This window comes from Leuciscus leuciscus, assembly GCF_965113295.1.
Source record: "Leuciscus leuciscus genome assembly, chromosome: 23".
In the NCBI taxonomy this organism is placed as follows: Eukaryota; Metazoa; Chordata; class Actinopteri; order Cypriniformes; family Leuciscidae; genus Leuciscus; species Leuciscus leuciscus.
In genome coordinates this window covers 33497977-33520320 of record NC_138747.1, presented here as the reverse complement: position 1 = coordinate 33520320, position 22344 = coordinate 33497977, and the positions used below count along the sequence as shown (strand labels likewise).

Below are 22344 nucleotides of genomic sequence, written 5' to 3'. Positions count from 1 at the left end.
CTCAAGATTGTATTTCGACTTTTTTCTCGAAATTTAACGAGTTTTTTCTCGAAACACGACGACTTTATTCTCAATATTTAATGAGTTTATTCTCACGATTGTATTTCAACTTTTTTTCTCGAAATTTAACGAGTTTAATCTCGCATTATAATGACTTTAATCTCGAGATGGTTTTTTAATTTGTATTATTGCGTGGCCCTAATCCTCTTCCGTAATACAGCGTAATTCAAAACAATAATGAATCATTTTTGAATGTTTAAAAGAATTTTTTTTTTGACTCTCTTTATTCACCTTTTTCTCATGGTTTCTCAATAGAATGTATTAAAATATAGAATAGAATATACATAGTGTGACAACATGCCCCGCCTGCACTAAACTAGGGTTTAGCGAGTGTCTTCGGCATTAAAACACACTGTCTCAACTGTTATGACAGATATAAGATCACAATATCAGATTTGTCTCATTTTAAATAAACACAAAAAACAGAGATGAAAAATTATCTTCAGTAAGAAATGTACTTTTGCAAGGGTCAAGTGAAATCTTCCAAAGATTTCTGAATTTTGGCCATTTGTTTTTGTCTATATGTGACCCTGCATCACAAAACCAGTCATAAGTCGCACGGGTATATTTGTGGCAATAGCCAACAATACATTGAATGGGTCAAAATGATCGATTTTTCTTTTATGCCAAAAATCATTAGGATATTAAGTAAAGATCATGTTCCATTATGATATTTTGTAAATTTCCTACTGTAAATATTTAAAACATTTATTTTTGTGAGTGAATGAAGCACAATCGCGAACACAAATGAACAACTTTAAAGGCGATTTTTCTCAATGTTTCGATTTTTTTGCACCCTCAGATTCCAGATTTTCAAATAGTTGTATCTCGATCAAATATTGTCCTATCCTAACAAACCACACATCAATGGAAAGCTTATTTATTCAGCTTCCAGATGATGTATACATCTCAGGTTTAAAAAATTGACCCATGTGACTGGTTTTGTGGTCCAGGATCACATATAGTGTTGATCTCCTGTAGATGTTGGTTATGTGTTTGTCTATATAGTGTTGATCTCCTGTAGATGTTGGTTATGTGTTTGTCTATATAGTGTTGATCTCCTGTAGATGTTGGTTATGTGTTTGTCTATATAGTGTTGATCTCCTGTAGATGTTGGTTATGTGTTTGTCTATATAGTGTTGATCTCCTGTAGATGTTGGTTATGTGTTTGTCTATATAGTGTTGATCTCCTGTAGATGTTGGTTATGTGTTTGTCTATAGTGTTGATCTCCTGTAGATGTTGGTTATGTGTTTGTCTATAGTGTTGATCTGTAGATGTTGGTTATGTGTTTGTCTATAGTGTTGATCTCCTGTAGATGTTGGTTATGTGTTTGTCTATAGTGTTGATCTCCTGTAGATGTTGGTTATGTGTTTGTCTATAGTGTTGATCTCCTGTAGACGTTGGTTATGTGTTTGTCTATATAGTGTTGATCTCCTGTAGATGTTGGTTATGTGTTTGTCTATAGTGTTGATCTCCTGTAGATGTTGGTTACGTGTTTGTCTATATAGTGTTGATCTCCTGTAGATGTTGGTTATGTGTTTGTCTATATAGTGTTGATCTCCTGTAGATGTTGGTTATGTGTTTGTCTATAGTGTTGATCTCCCGTAGATGTTGGTTATGTGTTTGTCTATAGTGTTGATCTCCTGTAGATGTTGGTTATGTGTTTGTCTATATAGTGTTGATCTCCTGTAGATGTTGGTTATGTGTTTGTCTATAGTGTTGATCTCCTGTAGATGTTGGTTATGTGTTTGTCTATATAGTGTTGATCTCCTGTAGATGTTGGTTATGTGTTTGTCTATATAGTGTTGATCTCCTGTAGATGTTGGTTATGTGTTTGTCTATATAGTGTTGATCTCCTGTAGATGTTGGTTATGTGTTTGTCTATATAGTGTTGATCTCCTGTAGATGTTGGTTATGTGTTTGTCTATATAGTGTTGATCTCCTGTAGATGTTGGTTACGTGTTTGTCTATATAGTGTTGATCTCCTGTAGATGGTGGTTATGTGTTTGTCTATATAGTGTTGATCTCCTGTAGATGTTGGTTATGTGTTTGTCTATAGTGTTGATCTCCTGTAGATGTTGGTTATGTGTTTGTCTATATAGTGTTAATCTCCTGTAGATGTTGGTTATGTGTTTGTCTATAGTGTTGATCTCCTGTAGATGTTGGTTACGTGTTTGTCTATATAGTGTTGATCTCCTGTAGATGTTGGTTATGTGTTTGTCTATATAGTGTTGATCTCCTGTAGATGTTGGTTATGTGTTTGTCTATATAGTGTTGATCTCCTGTAGATGTTGGTTACGTGTTTGTCTATATAGTGTTGATCTCCTGTAGATGTTGGTTATGTGTTTGTCTATAGTGTTGATCTGTAGATGTTGGTTATGTGTTTGTCTATAGTGTTGATCTCCTGTAGATGTTGGTTATGTGTTTGTCTATATAGTGTTGATCTCCTGTAGATGTTGGTTATGTGTTTGTCTATATAGTGTTGATCTCCTGTAGATGTTGGTTATGTGTTTGTCTATAGTGTTGATCTCCTGTAGATGTTGGTTATGTGTTTGTCTATAGTGTTGATCTCCTGTAGATGTTGGTTATGTGTTTGTCTATATAGTGTTGATCTCCTGTAGATGTTGGTTATGTGTTTGTCTATAGTGTTGATCTCCTGTAGATGTTGGTTATGTGTTTGTCTATAGTGTTGATCTCCTGTAGACGTTGGTTATGTGTTTGTCTATATAGTGTTGATCTCCTGTAGATGTTGGTTATGTGTTTGTCTATAGTGTTGATCTCCTGTAGATGTTGGTTATGTGTTTGTCTATATAGTGTTGATCTCCCGTAGATGTTGGTTATGTGTTTGTCTATAGTGTTGATCTCCTGTAGATGGTGGTTATGTGTTTGTCTATATAGTGTTGATCTCCTGTAGATGTTGGTTATGTGTTTGTCTATAGTGTTGATCTCCTGTAGACGTTGGTTATGTGTTTGTCTATATAGTGTTGATCTCCTGTAGATGTTGGTTATGTGTTTGTCTATAGTGTTGATCTCCTGTAGATGGTGGTTATGTGTTTGTCTATATAGTGTTGATCTCCTGTAGATGTTGGTTACGTGTTTGTCTATATAGTGTTGATCTCCTGTAGATGTTGGTTATGTGTTTGTCTATAGTGTTGATCTCCTGTAGATGTTGGTTATGTGTTTGTCTATATAGTGTTGATCTCCTGTAGATGTTGGTTATGTGTTTGTCTATAGTGTTGATCTCCTGTAGACGTTGGTTATGTGTTTGTCTATATAGTGTTGATCTCCTGTAGATGTTGGTTATGTGTTTGTCTATATAGTGTTGATCACCTGTAGATGTTGGTTATGTGTTTGTCTATATAGTGTTGATCTCCTGTAGATGTTGGTTATGTGTTTGTCTATATAGTGTTGATCTCCTGTAGATGTTGGTTATGTGTTTGTCTATAGTGTTGATCTCCTGTAGATGGTGGTTATGTGTTTGTCTATATAGTGTTGATCTCCTGTAGATGTTGGTTATGTGTTTGTCTATAGTGTTGATCTCCTGTAGATGTTGGTTATGTGTTTGTCTATAGTGTTGATCTCCTGTAGATGTTGGTTATGTGTTTGTCTATAGTGTTGATCTCCTGTAGATGTTGGTTATGTGTTTGTCTATAGTGTTGATCTCCTGTAGATGTTGGTTATGTGTTTGTCTATATAGTGTTGATCTCCTGTAGATGTTGGTTATGTGTTTGTCTATAGTGTTGATCTCCTGTAGATGTTGGTTATGTGTTTGTCTATATAGTGTTGATCTCCTGTAGATGTTGGTTATGTGTTTGTCTATAGTGTTGATCTCCTGTAGATGTTGGTTATGTGTTTGTCTATAGTGTTGATCTCCTGTAGATGGTGGTTATGTGTTTGTCTATATAGTGTTGATCTCCTGTAGATGTTGGTTATGTGTTTGTCTATAGTGTTGATCTCCTGTAGATGTTGGTTATGTGTTTGTCTATATAGTGTTGATCTCCTGTAGATGTTGGTTATGTGTTTGTCTATAGTGTTGGTCTCCTGTAGATGGTGGTTATGTGTTTGTCTATATAGTGTTGATCTCCTGTAGATGGTGGTCTGGTTCTTCACTTCCTCCTCTCACACCTGAGGTTCATGATGACACCACATCCGATTACTGAGACGACCACGGCTCGCTTCCTCTTCATAACCCGAGTCATGTTTGTTCATACAGCGCTGTATGCCGTACAGATGTGGCTCTACTTAACAAACAGGAGAAACATCATCAGTGTTGCCTAATTCTTCAACAGGGATTTCAGTTTTAATTACAACTACAGTGAAAAGAAGCTCTGCAGAACATGATCTACTCAGTGACCTCGTTCGACAGCATCAAGTACAGCTAAATCGATATTGATGATGTCATTGATGTCAGGCCACAGCACACGTCCTGTTTTATTTATTTTTTCAAAGTGCAAAATTTGACTTGTTTCAAAGGTTAGAGGTCACATTCTGGCAGGTGTTGCTTGTGGTTCAATAAAGCCATCAAACATCATTTCAGTTAAACCCTTTTTATTAAATTGGACTCTAATGTTGTATATTTGAGCAATATTGGTACTATCAGTGCGATATATTAAAGAAAACATGATGAAGATCGGGATCAGGGAACGGTGGTGGTGGTGGTGGTGGTGGTGGGGGGGGGGGGGGTACTGTACGTCAAAAACACTTTAAAGTACGATAAACTGAATGTCCAAGTGAAGCTGGTTTCGAGTGTGTTGGTGTGAATATCTCACTTTCTGCTGAAATGTCATTTATTTTAATGTGTGTGTATCGTTCAGCAAAGTTGGGTTTTTATGACCATTTGAAACAACTTCTTGACCATTGTGATCTGAAAAAGAAAGATTTTAATATTAATTGGAATGAAAGGAAGGAAACTTTTACACAACTGACAGAACAACCGACTATAATAACCCTCGTTCTACAACTAGAATAGATCTATTGGTTATAAATAAACATGAAAGAATTTTAAATCATTACATGTTTTGACAGGGCTGTCTGATCATAATATTATTTTATTTTCAAGAAATCTTACAAAATAACGCTTATTAATTATCATTTAAAACTACTTATCATGATATAGTCCCTAAAAATCTAGGAATAGCCCTGAAAGAGACTGATTGAAGTCATTTTAAGGACATAGAGAGAAGATGCGATTATTATTTGGGATCAATTAAAGAAGTGTTGAGTTGTTCACTTGAAGGGGACGGTTTACAAAAAGAAAAGGGAATACTTTGCCCTGGGTTAACAATGAATGCAGGAAACTGAAGGATAGAGAACAGCTCCTCAGAAAATATCATGCTAGATGAGTGAATTAACAAGGAGCAGGTGTGCACGATAGGTTGCTATGGTAACAGGCACTCGCTAGGAAACTAGGTCAATACGCTGATTTCACGCAGCCGCCATTTTGAAATCGAAAGTGAGGCTCCGGTGGGAAAAACCCCGGAAGTAAAGATAAACAACAATGCCTTTGGACTACCAACTTGAAGCTTCTGCCGCGATTTACACTATTGGATGTTAATATCCAATATAGGATATGTATATAGTTCATTCCTGCTTCTTTTTTTACTTTTTGAATTATATAAAAAAAAAAAAATATTTATAAATGAATTTCACTGTATATAGTCTAAAGTATAAAAGAAATGTATGTACAGTTTTAGAATTGACACAACATCATTAAACACAACAATACGCCATCGCATTCACGACTCTCCTGTGATTAAAGGCGACACTTCCGGTTTTCTTCCCACCGGAGCCTCGCTTTCGATTTCAAAATAACGGCTGCGTGAAATCAGCGTATGGAGGAACACAGGAAATAAACACAGGAACTGGGAACACATAAAACTCAACAGAACATAAACCTGACAGTATGCGTACTGGTCGGCTTACTGGTTTACTGACGGTGAGTTAACCACAGGTTGTGCACATGTTGGTGCTGAATTATCATTTTATAGTCAAAACTCTTCTCATACGTAAAAGAGTTTGTTTCCTTCCAGAAATACAGGTTGAGTTTGCGAGCGCTCGAGGGATCAGTTCATCTTCAGTCTTTGTGTCCTCAGGGAAATAACTCATTTTTATGGTTTTATTGTTGTGCTGATGAAACACAAATCTACATTATGCCAGCGCTGCCTTTTCACTCGCAGATAAATGAAGTTGGGGCTTGTGTTTATTTGTCTAATCTATACAGACTTGCTGCGAGTCCAGTGAGAGACGAACACCTTCACACGTTTCATTCACAGCACACTAATAGACCAAAGGAAAGCAGTGCTAATTAAAGCTAAATGCATATATAAAACATGATTCATGTAGAGTGCAAAAATAACTACTCAACGAGACTTGCTCTCTATAATACTGTAAATCTGAAGCTGTGCAGCAAGAACACCGGGGTTAATTAACCGTTTATGAGTCCGACTCATTTACTCGTCATAAACCGAGACTCTGCTCCTGATAACCTCAAACTCTCTCGTTCCTCACAGTTCCTCACGGCTCATCTCTACAGAAGCAGAACACAGCGGATCCCACGCAAACACAGCGAGCTGGAATTAGGCCAGATTCAGGATTCTGGAGCCTTTATTCTCTCTCTGAGTCACTGCATGAGAACCAGCTTTATGTGGGATCTGATGCCGACACTAGAGATGGGATTCGTGATACTGAATTATTTGTCATTGGATTTGGATAAGAGTGTTACAAAGTAGCACAATGTGAGCATCAGGAAATGAATCATTCGGTTGTTGGCCAGATAACGTCTCTGATGAAGACTTCATGATGCTTTCAGCGGCTCATCAGAGTATACATGGATATTACACAATGTGTGAAAACAAAGATAACTCGGCTAACAGATTTGTATACTGTAAACACACATATACACTATATTGCCAAAAGTTTTGGGACGTCTGCATGTACATGCACATGAACTTTAATGACACCACGTTCTTAATCCGTAGGGTTTAATATGGAGTTGCTCCACCCTTTACAGCTATAACAGCTTCAGCTCTTCTGGGAAGGCTTTCCTCAAGGTTTAGGAGTGTTTATGGGAATGTTTGACCATTCTTCTAGAAGCGCATTAGTGAGGTCCGGCTCTGATGTTGGACGAGAAGCTCTCAGTCTCGCTCTAGTTCATCCCAAAGCTGTTCTATGGGGTTGAGCTCAGGACTCTATGCAGGAGTCCAGTTCCTCCACACCAAACTCCTCATCCATGTGTTTATGGTCCTGCTCTGTGCACTGGAGCGCAGTCATGCTGGAACTGGAACATCCCCAAACTCTTCCCACAAAGTTGGGAGAATGAAACTGTCTAAAATATCTTGGTTTGCTGAAGCATTAAGAGTTCTTTCACTGGAACTAAGAGCCCAACCCCTGAAGAACAACCCCACACCACCATGGAATATTTAGTAGTGAGGAAATTTCACGAATGGACTTATTGCACAGGTTGAGTTCACTGAGCGACCCGTTCTTTCACAGATGTGTGTAGAAACGTCTGCATGTCCAGTGCTTGATTTATACACCCTGTGGCCATGGAAGTGTGGAACTCCTGAATTCAGTGATTTGGAGGGGTGTCCCAATACTTTTGGCAATATAGTGTGTGTATATATAATAAGATGCACAGGTCACAACAGGCCTTTTCTTTACTATACTAATGCTTTGATTTGAATCGGTCAGCATGTTACTGATCCTCACGCAGTCTTCATCCAGCTGGCATCTCATAAGAGGACTGGATGACACTGATTAAAGTATCCATGTAAACGGTACACAGCCCTGGTTGTGCTTCTGAGACACTATTAATATCCCAGCACATCTCCAGCTCCACGCACCAGTAAGACATGTGTTGGCAGGTGTTAATTGGCCAGATTTAGAGCGATGTACTGACGAACGCTTCCACTGACGACCCAGACCTCACGTCAAAGCTGTGAAGAGTCTCGAGATTGAAGATGACATGCACTGGCAGACACAGCGTGTTCAACTGGGACACCAGTGTGGGAATCACCTAGCGTGAGATGCTTGATAATGTCTGGCGGTGTTGGAACTTTAATGGGTTAACAAAAGCAGAATGCTAACGAGCGGTCATATACAAGTGGCATATTGCCGTTTATCTTCATCAAACTCCTTTGGATAAGTGCGTCTGCTGAAGAATAAATTGATTAATTCCATGCAATAGTGTCTTTTAGGGTTGCAACCTTGCCATGATTTCTCCCCTTAAATAAGCCTCACACGCCTCCCAAATTGTCTTAGCTGAAACGTCCGGGGAAATGTTTGTGGAAATAAAAAAAATTTAATAATCGCATAAAATCATGATCATTGAGCAGCAAGAAGTTTAAACGCCAAGGAGAGCGGGACGATGAAAGGCCTGGTAAAGCCAGGTCGAATGCAACATCTGATCTGAAATAACAATAGTGTCATAAATACATGAACCAATGGAAGCAATTTATTATCAATCAGAGAACAGTGAATGCTGAAAGAACTAAAGAAGGTTTGTGTTAGAATTATAAAAGCGGTGAACATCAAAAACAACATATTTCTCCATAAATATCTGATTAATCCTGCATGATTTGGACTGTGCACAGGGTCTAGATGAGGAACGGTCCAGAACCGCAGTTTCAGATCCACACAGAATTAGTTGGTTGAAATGCAAATCAGGAGGGAAAACAAAACTTTTTAGAAAAAAAGCCTCATCATCCCAATTAGGGCCATTGAGGTCTACGGTATCGCCGGCGATACCAGCTCGCTTTTTTTTTATTAGTGTAAAAGAAACTCATAAATACTCTGTTGACTTTGATTTTCCATAGGAGTTTCATACATCAATCGATTCTGTTAAATGTGTATTATTTTTGTGTATACTCACAATAAAAACAAAGTGTTGTGCTTTTTGCCAAATAAAGAAAAATAAACACGAAGCGAGTTCTGCCTTCTCTCTGCCAGTGAAGTCCATTCTGAAACGCGTCCGAAAATTAACAATAACTCAGCGAATACTCAGTCAAACAGACATACAGGCACACAGGCATGAAGCTTGAATTATCTTCTTTTAAATGAAGTAATTTATATAAAAAGCTAATATTCTCATCTTGTGAAATCTGTATTAAAAGAGAGCGATTCCAGTCGAGCTCATCTCATCTCATTACGTTATAATCGGCCCCGCCCACGGAGAGCGCGCGCTATTCAAACGCAAATGGCTGAGGCAATCCTGTGAACGCCCCCATCAGCTCGAGAAAACACACAAGTTTATTTAGATCATTGTTTACACCGTCTTGCAGCGCTGTGAGGAATAATACTAATGGAAAATGTCCCTCAGAAGTGCGGGTATATCGAGGAGCGAGCTGAGGAATACTAGTAAGTTTTTTCCTTCTCACGTGAATTTCTTCACGTGGGTTTCTGTTTATGAATGAATGAACGGCACAGATGCGCGCTGTTTACCACAGCTGGCAAAGACAGTTTAAATTTAAATCGCGTGTGTGAATGAATGATGATGTTTTAGCAAACTGCATTGCTATACTGAGATAAGTAAACATCGACTGAATGTTGAAATAAAATGTAGGCTATTTGTATAAGCAACGTATTAAACTGCAAATTAACAATATGCCCTAATATTTCATGAAAACAACGTTACAGTCAGACGAAATATGAAAGACAACATTTTGTTGACTAGATTTGGGAACAGTTTTTACTGTAGAATATACTGCCACATCAAATAAGCTTTTGTTTAGCAATTTCTATATATAAAATACTATTTTTGTCAAAAATAAAGTCATCAACTAAGATGTTAGCTGTGCCAATGTTGGTTATATTCAAACTAATGAATACATAGATAAAATGTAGGCCTATAGGCCTAATCATTTTTTTTACAAAGAAATAAGAGTACACTTGAAATATTGTTGAAATTGTAATTATTGTTGTAATTGTAACCGTTTTAATAAAATAGCAAAACATATTTACAAGATAGATGTAAGCAAAATCTTAAATGGTCAATATAAGTCTTCTTCTAAATATATCTTTTGTCATTGCATTGTGGCTCAGTCAGTGTCACACCTGAGTGAATGGCTAATTATGCAGAGTGGGTGTATTCTAAGGTGTAAACCACTCCTCGTTCACGCCCCCTCGCATATTGGCTTTCCAAGCAAAACCTGTTTTACATCAATTTAAATCAATGTATGGTTTTATGTGAACGATAAAGCAAGACTATTTTCACATAATTTTGAAGAAAAAACTATAGGCGAGGACATCCATTAGTCAAAAGTCTTATTGCCACATATTTAGTATGTGTTTTGTGGCCTTATTTCAAAAACTTTAATTTTTAGTTTTTTCGATAACCACGCATAAACATTATTCTCTCAAAAATGAAAACATGTACATACATGTGGCTCACATATTATTGTAGTCCTGTTTGTGCTATATAGAGTGAATTTACACCTTTGCCATTAATATGTTTATAAGCAACTGAAAAAAGCACAAATGTCAGAGCATGTCAGAACACCCCCAGGGCCCAAAAAAACGCTCAGACTCCAGAGGGTTAACCAAAATCAGGTGAGCTCCATTGATGTGTCCTCTAAGGAGAATAAAGCGGCCATCAGGGTCCGAGATGAGCTCAACCCTAACCCTCGAGACCAGCCCTGTCTAATGCTCGGATGATCCGCAGGCCCGAGGTGTGTCTCCTGAATAAAGGCGATGCTAGTATTCAAAGGTTTTCAAATAATTAAGAACTTTATTTTGCTTCACTGGAGAAATCAGTCCCTTAACGTTCCAACTGGTGAACTTCAGCACCGCGAGGAGCCGCTTGAACTCTGAACATGTCCAGTGTCACGATCTGGGTTTAGTTTCGTTTTCATGGACTTTTACTTTGCGTTCATCAGTCGCCTGTTTTCCTTTGTTCCAGTTTCCCGCTCCTCATTTGTAACCAGGGTTTCTCATTAACGAGTCACACCTGTTCATCATTTAAGCTCAATCACCCTGGGTATTTATCTTCCTCCTTTTCATTCAGTTGTTTTCTGGTGTTGTTTTGTGTGGATTCTCTGTTATGTTACCTTTGGATTACTTGAGTTTGTTTTATTAAAGAACCATTTTTTTTTTTGTAGAAACCTGTTTCATCATCTGAACTAACTGTGACAACCAGATTTCTGAGACCACACACACAACATCGACCCGGCCTACAGCACAGCTTGCTTGTAGCATATGAGGACATAAAATGTGGCGTAATGATTGAACACAAATCGACAAAGGTAGAAGCGGAAAAAGAAAAAACAAACCAGTCATGAGTCTGAACAGCCCAGGCTGGCCCTAAAATAATGGGGGGAAAAGAAGGCCAGAAATAATCCAGACTGCTCATAGTAGAACAGTAGAAGAGGAACCTCTTCATCGTTCCTAGAACTATTGGCGGAAGTTCCCCGGATTTTGGCGTGTTTGCACCGCAGGAATTAGGAACCATTTTAGTTCTAGGAACTCCTTTTGGAAGAACTACTTTACTCCTACTTCAGAGTCGGTCTAAACCAGTGCTATAGGAACTACAGTGACGTTAGTGTTCTCTGATTGGCCGAACACACGCGAAACACCAGCACCCGCCATTATTAAAAAAGCTTTGTAAACACAGGTTATAGCTTAAATATTTACTCCAGAAACTAACTCTACGAACATGGGAAACAGTGATAGATGGACCGCTTTACACTGAGGAGAAAATCCAACACAGCTTTGAGGAGATCAAGAGAAACATGATTATGTATTTCAGCTCAGCAACACTGAACTTCAACCACACGGAAAACGCTAATAACTTTTCATATACTTTTCATATTCTATCTGATGATGTATTAGACAGGACTGTTGGACAGATCGTAAACTAATGAACAGGAGAATGTGAGCACTGTTTGTTTGCTCAGAGTCAGTCGTTCTCAGCGCCATCAAAATAAAAGCCACAACAACAAGCGTGTCTTACGTCACTTCAGAGTTCCTACTGGCGGTGCGAATGCAACCAGGAAAACATTACAAGGGGAACCATTAGTTCTCGGAGAACCATCCTGGGGGATAGTTCCTATAACTGAGTTCCTAGAACTATCCGGAGCAGAAGTCTATGAGTCCAAGCTCTGGATGAAGTCGTTCTGCTGTACACACACACACACTGACTGCTGTACACACACACACACACACACAGTGACTGCTGTACACGCACGCACACACACACACACACACACACACAGTGACTGCTGTACACACACATACACATACACACACACACACACACACACACACACACACACACACACACACACACACACACACACACACACAGTGACTGCTGTACACACACATACACACACACACACACACACACAGTGACTGCTGTACACACACACACACACACACACACACAGTGACTGCTGTACACACACACAGTGACTGCTGTACACACACACACACACACACACACACACACACACGCACAGTGACTGCTGTACACACACACACACACACACACACACACACACAGTGACTGCTGTACACACGTGTACACACACACACACACACACACACAGTGACTGCTGTACACACGTGTACACACACACACACACACACACACACACACACAGTGACTGCTGTACACACATACAGGCCTCTCTAGTGTCCGTTTCATCTGTAAACCGCAGTGAATTGTATGTAAAGGTAATATCTGCACAAGTGTTAGTGAAGGCATGTTCCTGCGTGCTGAAGGGGGTCACAGACGTCCAGTGGAGAATAAAGCAGAATCCTGTCAGCACTCGAACACACTCCACGTTACACAACATGTGTGGGCGGCTGAAGAAGCTGCTCTTTTCACCATCATTCATCATCTTTTCATTTTTTCATCCTGCTCATCCGGTTGTTTTCTGTGTCGAAGAATAAGACAGAATTCTCATAAGACACGAATGAACAGTTTTATGCTCGTTTTAAACGCATATTTCTGTGTTGCTAGAGATTTCTGACTGAGCCACGAGAAACCAGATTCAGATGTCCAGATGTGTGATCTGGATCTGCACTGCTAACTCGACCTAAACCAGGTCACACACGGCTTGAGATTGTGGTTATGAAACATAATGTGACCTGTCGAAGTCATCACAAGTCTGGTGTTAAAGCTTTGCTATGAGGTTCTGCCGTTTACAGATGAGGAAAGTTAGAGTTAGCTCTCCTTGGTTATATAAAGCTGGCATGATAACTACGGCCTGCAGGAACAACACAAGCTGAGGTGTGTGTTCAGTGGAACAACACAAGGTGAGGTGTGTGTTCGGTGGAACAACACAAGGTGAGGTGTGTGTTGAGTGGAACAACACAAGGTGAGGTGTGTGTTGAGTGGAACACGGTGAGGTGTGTGTTGAGTGGAACAACACAAGGTGAGGTGTGTGTTCAGTGGAACAACACAAGGTGAGGTGTGTGTTGAGTGGAACAACACAAGGGTGAGGTGTGTGTTCAGTGGAACAACACAAGGTGAGGTGTGTGTTCAGTGGAACAACACAAGGGTGAGGTGTGTGTTCAGTGGAACAACACAAGGTGAGGTGTGTGTTGAGTGGAACAACACAAGGGTGAGGTGTGTGTTCAGTGGAACAACACAAGGTGAGGTGTGTGTTCAGTGGAACACGGTGAGGTGTGTGTTGAGTGGAACAACACAAGGTGAGGTGTGTGTTCAGTGGAACACGGTGAGGTGTGTGTTGAGTGGAACAACACAAGGTGAGGTGTGTGTTGAGTGGAACAACACAAGGTGAGGTGTGTGTTGAGTGGAACAACACAAGGGTGAGGTGTGTGTTCAGTGGAACAACACAAGGTGAGGTGTGTGTTGAGTGGAACACGGTGAGGTGTGTGTTGAGTGGAACAACACAAGGTGAGGTGTGTGTTGAGTGGAACACGGTGAGGTGTGTGTTGAGTGGAACAACACAAGGTGAGGTGTGTGTTCGGTGGAACAACACAAGGTGAGGTGTGTGTTGAGTGGAACAACACAAGGTGAGGTGTGTGTTGAGTGGAACAACACAAGGTGAGGTGTGTGTTGAGTGGAACAACACAAGGTGAGGTGTGTGTTGAGTGGAACAACACAAGGTGAGGTGTGTGTTGAGTGGAACAACACAAGGTGAGGTGTGTGTTCAGTGGAACAACACAAGGTGAGGTGTGTGTTCAGGTGTGTGTTGAGTGGAACAACACAAGGTGAGGTGTGTGTTCGGTGGAACACAGTGAGGTGTGTGTTGAGTGGAACAACACAAGGTGAGGTGTGTGTTGAGTGGAACAACACAAGGTGAGGTGTGTGTTGAGTGGAACAACACAAGGTGAGGTGTGTGTGTTCAGTGGAACACGGTGAGGTGTGTGTTGAGTGGAACAACACAAGGTGAGGTGTGTGTGTTCAGTGGAACACGGTGAGGTGTGTGTGTTCAGTGGAACAATACAAGGTGAGGTGTGTGTGTTCAGTGGAACACGGTGAGGTGTGTGTGTTCAGTGGAACACGGTGAGGTGTGTGTTGAGTGGAACAACACACGGTGAGGTGTGTGTTCAGTGGAACAACCCACGGTGAGGTGTGTGTTGAGTGGAACAACACAAGGTGAGGTGTGTGTTCAGTGGAACAACACAAGGTGAGGTGTGTGTTCGGTGGAACAACACAAGGTGAGGTGTGTGTTCGGTGGAACAACACAAGGTGAGGTGTGTGTTCAGTGGAACAACACACGGTGAGGTGTGTGTTCAGTGGAACAACACAAGGTGAGGTGTGTGTTCGGTGGAACAACACAAGGTGAGGTGTGTGTTCGGTGGAACAACACAAGGTGAGGTGTGTGTTCAGTGGAACAACACACGGTGAGGTGTGTGTTCAGGTGTGTGTTCAGTGGAACAACACACGGTGAGGTGTGTGTTCAGGTGTGTGTTCAGTGGAACAACACAAGGTGAGGTGTGTGTTCAGTGGAACAACACAAGGTGAGGTGTGTGTTCAGTGGAACAACACACGGTGAGGTGTGTGTTCAGGTGTGTGTTCAGTGGAACAACACAAGGTGAAGTGTGTGTTCAGTAGAACAACACAAGGTGAGGTGTGTGTTCGGTGGAACAACACAAGGTGAGGTGTGTGTTCAGTGGAACAACACACGGTGAGGTGTGTGTTCAGTGGAACAACACAAGGTGAGGTGTGTGTTCGGTGGAACTACACAAGGTGAGGTGTGTGTTCAGTGGAACAACACACGGTGAGGTGTGTGTTCGGTGGAACTACACAAGGTGAGGTGTGTGTTCGGTGGATCCCACGATGGCACAACAGACACACACCTGTGAACATTAGGACATATATAAGTTCTATCCTCCAAAGTTAATACATGATCATAGTTCTCAGTTAATAATATGGCTGGCGTGAGTGTGAGGTTAGTCTAAGCCAAACTACACACCAGTATATTTTCAGAAAACAAGATTTAAATTTTTTTTTTTTCTTCTCCAGTAAATGTATCTTGATTTAAGAATGTTTAGATGATTATGTTTTGCAGTGTTGTGTCACAGTTGGTTAGATTGTTTTCTCATGTGAGAGCCGAGCTATATTGGTTTAACATGGATCACAAAATGTCAAACTGGCTGTAAGATAGTCTTTGAACACACACACACACACACACACACACACACACACACACACACACACACACACACACACACTTAAGATCAAGTTTAATCATAATCATAATCTCCCTCTCCCGGCTCCTCCTGCTGCCGGTTCCACCATGGGATCTCCCCCTCCCGGCTCCTTCTGCTGTCGTTTTCACCATGGGATCTCCCTCTACTAGCTCCTCCGGCTCCACCAGCTCCTACGGCTCCTCCTGATGTCGGTTCCACCATGGGATCTCCCCCTCCCGGCTCCTTCTGCTGTCGGTTTCACCATGGGATCTCCCTCTACCAGCTCCTCCGGCTCCACCAGCTCCTACGGCTCCTCCTGATGTCGGTTCCACCATGGGATTTCCCTCTACCAGCTCCTCCGGCTCCACCAGCTCCTACGGCTCCTCCTGATGTCGGTTTCACCATGGGATCTCCCCCTCCCGGCTCTTTCTGCTGTCGGTTCCACCATGGGATCTCCCTCTACCAGCTCCTCCGGCTCCACCAGCTCCTACGGCTCCTCCTGATGTCGGTTCCACCATGGGATCTCCCTCTACCAGCTCATCCGGCTCCACCAGCTCCTACGGCTCCTCCTGATGTCGGTTCCACCATGGGATCTCCCCCTCTCGGCTCCTTCTGCTGTCGGTTCCACCATGGGATCTCCCTCTACCAGCTCCTCCGGCTCCACCAGCTCCTACGGCTCCTCCTGATGTCGGTTCCACCATGGGATCTCCCCCTCCCGGCTCCTTCTGCTGTCAGTTCCACCATGGGATCTCCCTCTACCAGCTCCTCCGGCTCCACCAGCTCCTACGGCTCCTCCTGATGTCGGTTCCACCATGGGATCTCCCTCTACCAGCTCCTCCGGCCCCACCAGCTCCTACGGCTCCTCCTGATGTCGGTTCCACCATGGGATCTCCCTCTCCCGGCTCCTCCTGCTCCACCAGCTCCTACGGCTCCTCCTGATGTCGTTTCCACCATGGGATCTCCCTCTCCCGGCTCCTCCTGCTGGCGGTTCCACCACGGGATCTCCCTCTCCCGGCTCCTCCTGCTGTCGGTTCCACTATGGGATCTCCCGGCTCCTCCTGCTGCAGGTTCCACCATGGGATCTCCCTCTCCCGGCTCCTCCTGCTGTCGGTTCCACCATGGGATCTCTCTCTACCAGCTCTTCCTGCTGTCGGTTCCACCATGGGATCTCCCTCTCCCGGCTCCTCCTGCTACCGGTTCCACCATGGGATCTCCCTCTCCCGGCTCCTCCTGCTGTCGGTTCCACCATGGGATCTCTCTCTACCAGCTCTTCCTGCTGTCGGTTCAGCCGCGAGGAAGCACTTTCCGGAAGCGGTGATTATTATCACGGTGAGGGACTCTTATTTTGATATTCTGTTCTGTTTCCCTGCTCAGTTTAGTTTCATTTCCTGGCTTACTGATTGTTTCCTTGTTTGTTTCTATGGTAACTTACTGTTTTAATTTCCACCTGTCTTTCATTATGTTTGCCTTGTATGTATACTCTGTTATGTTAAGTTCCTTGTAGGTTCTCATTTATGATTAATGTAGTCAGTGTTTCTCATTTGTTGATACTGTGATCCCCTGAGTATTTTTCCATCATAAATAAAGACTTTACATTTCTATCATCATCTTTGTTCGTGCTGACTTCACAAAACAGTTATATTTACTGACTGGTTTAATTAATTAGATAAAATAAAAATAAAAACATTTTAAGCTTTGAAAAGTCAAAGTATAAATTTCACATATGTACATTTTGACAAGTCTTTGTTTCAAACATGGTTATGCCTGGCATTGTTACTGTTGAGTATCAAATCTCTTTCAGTCTGATCAAGCGCTTAGAGTCGGCTTTTTCTGTTTATTCTGCTCTCACCTGATTTAATGAACAATATCTTAATTTTAGAGAATCATCACAGCACAGACAATACCCAGAGTATTATATTACCTTATGTTTTTCAGATTTAGTAGATGACCATCTGCATATAACGTAACTTCTCTTATACCACAGACACTCACACAAACTCATGTTCACATGCAGCCTGTGGGGTATCATCAGGTTTACAGTGCAGGCCTGAGGGATTGTGGGAATGTTCAGGGCAGATAGGTCAGTGTACAGATCTAACTATAGGGACTCTGTTGACACAGTTCAATGCTGTTGTCTTGGTCGGTGCAGTAATAACCCTCACTTACATATAATAACCCAGACTGAGGCCTTGTGAAACACGCGCTACTGTGAAAGTAAGCTGATAATCATACAGTTGACAGTAGCCATTGACTTCCATAAAATAAATTAAATGGAAGTCAATGGCAACCATCCACTGTTTGATCACCAACATCAAAATCTTCTTTTGTGTTCAACAGAAGAAAGAAACTATTCCAATCCGACTGGTCTCAGACAGACTCTGAACATGTCGATACTGAACCGCTTTCCTGAAGGTCAGCTTGAGTAGCTGTGATGATCAGAGTCTATTTATGGTGAGCTCATGTTTGCCTATTATAACACATTTACCATTGATCAATGAAGAGTGCTTGTGGTGATGTCACAGATGATCAGATCATTGGCTCTGTTCCTAATGGACACATATTTATAACTGTGGCATGATCGGCCTTTATATACTGTCAAGCCCTAATGCCAGCGCAAGTACATGCTCCTATTAAAGCAGACATATCAAACATTCAGAAATTCAGATGTGTGTAGAAGTACATAATGTATAATAAAATACTATGTTTTTCTACTTTTTTACTGTCTTTTCATTTTCGACTTAACTCGAGTCTAAATATTTTTGTTGACTTATTTTGACTTTAAAACATTTTGAAAAATATTTATATGAAATTGTATAGATGACATGCAGCATGCTGACATCGCCCATTTCAAAATATAATATATATCAAGAGTTATACTGACATATATTATTATCACATACATACATCCTCTGCATAATTTTCTTTTCTGTTTTAAATTTTTCTCAATGACCCTGTGCTGATTTGAAACTAAACACATGTTGTGCACATACACTGGATGGAGAAATATGTTAAACAGAGACACCAAACAACAGATAGCAGATCTTTAATGAAACACATCCATTGCCTTTGCATATTCTTGGCTTTGTAGTGCAAACACATGTGAGAGAGACTCATCTAACCCAAACTCAGCAGTGACAGTGGGCTCCGATTAGCTCTCATTAGCCCTCATTAGCCCCGTTTAGCCTCCCAAATGGCAGAGAGAAAGTGGGAATGATCTCATGTCTGAATATCAGAGACTGGATTAATGGCCATTATAGTGATTACATTTCTCTGCCACTCCGGCCATCACAGCTCTCCAGCGGGACAGCAGAGAGTTATACTGTAGATGGATAGCTGGTAGGAGGGATGGATGAGGGAAGGATGGATGGATGGATGGATGATGAATGGATGATGGATGGATGGATGGATGGATGGATGGATGAATGGATGGATGGATGAATGGATGGATGGATGATGGATGGATGGATGGATGGATGGATGATGGATGGATGATGAATGGATGGATGGATGGATGGATGGATGATGAATGGATGGATGGATGATGAATGGATGGATGGATGGATGAATGGATGGATGGATGGATGGATGGATGAATGGATGGATGGATGGATGGATGGATGAATGGATGAATGGATGAATGGATGGATAGATGGATGGATGGATGATGAATGGATGGATGGATGGATGGATGAATGGATGGATGGATGGATGGATGGATGGATGGATGAATGGATGGATGAATGGATGGATGATGAATAGATGGATGGATGGAAGGATGGATGGATGGATGGATGGATGGATGGATGGATGGATGATGAATGGATGAATGAATGGATGGATGGATGGATGGATGAATGGATGGATGAATGGATGGATGGATGAATGGATGGATGGATGGATGAATGGATGGATGGATGATGAATGGATGAATGGATGGATGGATGGATGGATGATGAATAGATGGATGGATGGATGGATGGATGGATGGAAGGATGGATGGATGGATGGATGGATGGATGATGAATGGATGGATGGATGGATGGATGGATGGATGAATGGATGGATGGATGGGTGGATGGATGAATGGATGAATGGAGTGCTTCAGTTTATTGGTGTTCAGCTCTTTCAGCTCTGGCAATCTTCCTCATACTGATTTCTGAAAACACAATTCATTAATATCTTTCGGTGTTATTTTTTCTTGTCATATTTTTAACAAATTATGTTTTATTAACAAAGTTTGGGAGGAGCATGCATCCTTCCTCCCTCTCCTCTCTCCTAACTCCTCCTATCCCAGCCTGGGAATCAATACTCTGGGATCATATTCCGCTCGGACGCCAAACACACACAAACTTTACTCTGATTATATGGATGTGTGAACTAATGAACAATATGTTTTAATTGAAATCTGTCTCATCTGTGCTTTTTTTAACAGTTATATATTTACAATATTAACAGATATTTGTCCTAATCATAGCTGATCACAACTATAAAGGTCGATTCAAGGCAAAATTTGAAAAGAAATAATCAAATTATAATCTGATTTAAAACAATGCAATAGCATTGACCTCTTCACGTGGGGAAAAGCAGTTTCACATCAGCCGTGCTCGTATTACAGCCCAGCTCTACTGTTGGCATTATAGCTAGTCACTGTACTGGAATGAGTGATATTGAGCGCTGAGATCGGATCTTTCTTCTACGCTTCAGCACATTTTCAGACCTTTAGCTGGAAAACAAGAGCCGATCAAGCAGCTGAGACCTGCAATCAACTTTTACCTGAGTAAGTGATGCTAAATAATTTTGTGTTTGTTGAATTAAACCTGTAAATTTAGATGTTCCCATTTATCGATTCAGAGAAAATCGAGCAGTCAGTTTCCACAGGTTTCCTCAGAGGACAGCAAGTGTGTGTGAAGCCGTTCACCACCAGACTCCAGTCGTCAGGAGGAAGGAAGCGAAGGTTATGGTTTTGCTGAGGTCAGCAGAAAGCAGACAGGACTTGCTGTGTTTGTCACTAATAGAGGAACAGCAATGCTTCTCCTTCCTTCCATGTCACTGACACGCACTCCTCTACACGCTCCTGTGTTTCTGTGTTTCAGCAGAAGCCTTTGGTTTGATGATTGTGACATCTGTAGTGTTGAGTAAAGACGTGAACACAAGCACGCTTTCACTGACGCAATATTTAATGCTCCATACAAGAAAGAAGTGTACTTCAAGTTAATTTTAAGTAAAGTTCAAGTATATTTAATGTAGTAAGTGTACTAATAATGGTATACTTGAATGTGTACTAGGATACATACTTGAGAAATACTCAATATTTCAGTGTATACTTAATGTGCAAAAATAAATAAATAGTAAACAGTAAACTAGTATACTTGTAGTGAGAACGTCTCCGGTTACGACTGTAACCCTTGTTCCCTGAGAAGGGAACGAGACACTGCGTCGATGACAACACTATGGGAAACGCCTCTTAGCATAATGCGTCTGAAGTATGAATGAAACTAATCCAATCCTACTGGCGTTGCGTGATGACATAGCGTGTGACGGCATACACGGAAGCCACAAAGGGCACACAACAGCACACAACAGCGTTAGCTTCACGATTTACATTTACATTTATTCATTTTAGCTGACGCTTTTATCCAAAGCGACTTACAATTGCTATATATGTCAGAGGTCGCACGCCTCTGGAGCAACTAGGGGTTAAGTGTCTTGCTCAGGGACACATTGGTGTCTCACAGTGGATTCGAACCCGTGTCTCTCACACCAAAGGCATGTGTCTTATCCATTGCGCCACCACCCCACCGATGAAGCAAGTTGCTCCCAGGCAGGGGAAGGCGTAGCAAAGGGACGCAGTGTCTCGTACACTTCTCAGGGAACAGGGCTTACAGTTTTAACCAGAGACTGAAGCCACCGGGCAGTTAACTGGGTCCACCACACGCTCTCTACACCAAGTGGTGAAAACATTCCACTTTAGGCCGTACAGCGTCCTGGTGGAGGGAGCTCTGGAGCTGAGTATGGTCTCCACTACTCCTGCTGATAGGCCAGCGTCTCGGTACGGTGCCCCTCAGGGGTCAGACCCACAGTTTCCACAGCTCTGGGCGACAGCAGGTCAGCGGGTCCCTCCTGATGGGGGTCTCCCATGGGGTTCCTGCCAGGAGTGATATCATGTCTGAGAATCATACTCGGGCCAGCTTCAATGGGGCTAACAGGAGTAAACTGACCCCGTCAAGACGGACCCTCTCCAGAACTCCTGGGAGCAGAGCGATCGGGGGAAATGCGTACAGGCGCCGCCTCGGCCACGCCTGCACCACGGCAATCGAACCCCGGGGGGGCTGGATGTGTGAGGGAGACCCACAGCGGACAGTGTGTCGTCTCTCGAGACACAAACTATTCCACTTCCACTGGGCCGAGCCTCGACTCCATTCCCCGACAGGACCTCTGGTCCCTGATTCTGGTCTCCTGGGACATACATTGGTCCCTTGAGAGACAAAAGTTTCCCCTGGGACCACAGGAGGATCTGATGTGCCAGTCTGGATAGAGGGCGTGACCTCAGACCCCCCTGATGATTGAGATAGGACACCACTGACGTATAGTCTGTTCTCACAAGAACGTGGTGACCTTTGAGGTCTGGGAGGAAGCTCCTCAGAGCCCGGAAGACCGCCAACATCTCCAGGCAGTTTATGTGC

The 22344-nt window shown here is 42.0% G+C and overlaps 2 protein-coding genes across 2 annotated transcripts in view; both read left to right on the top strand.

Annotated features, from left to right (window-relative positions):
* poc1a (POC1 centriolar protein A) overlaps window positions 1–22344 on the top strand; it is a 145548-nt gene that overhangs the window by 111368 nt on the left and 11836 nt on the right. The window lies entirely within an intron of this gene.
* On the top strand, window positions 15737–17265 carry LOC309487419 (uncharacterized protein). Its single transcript, XM_082155073.1, has 2 exons — window positions 15737–16535; window positions 16729–17265. Exon 1 carries the CDS (start codon window positions 15882–15884, stop codon window positions 16458–16460), a length of 579 nt encoding a protein of 192 aa, XP_082011199.1. The 5' UTR covers window positions 15737–15881; the 3' UTR covers window positions 16461–16535; window positions 16729–17265.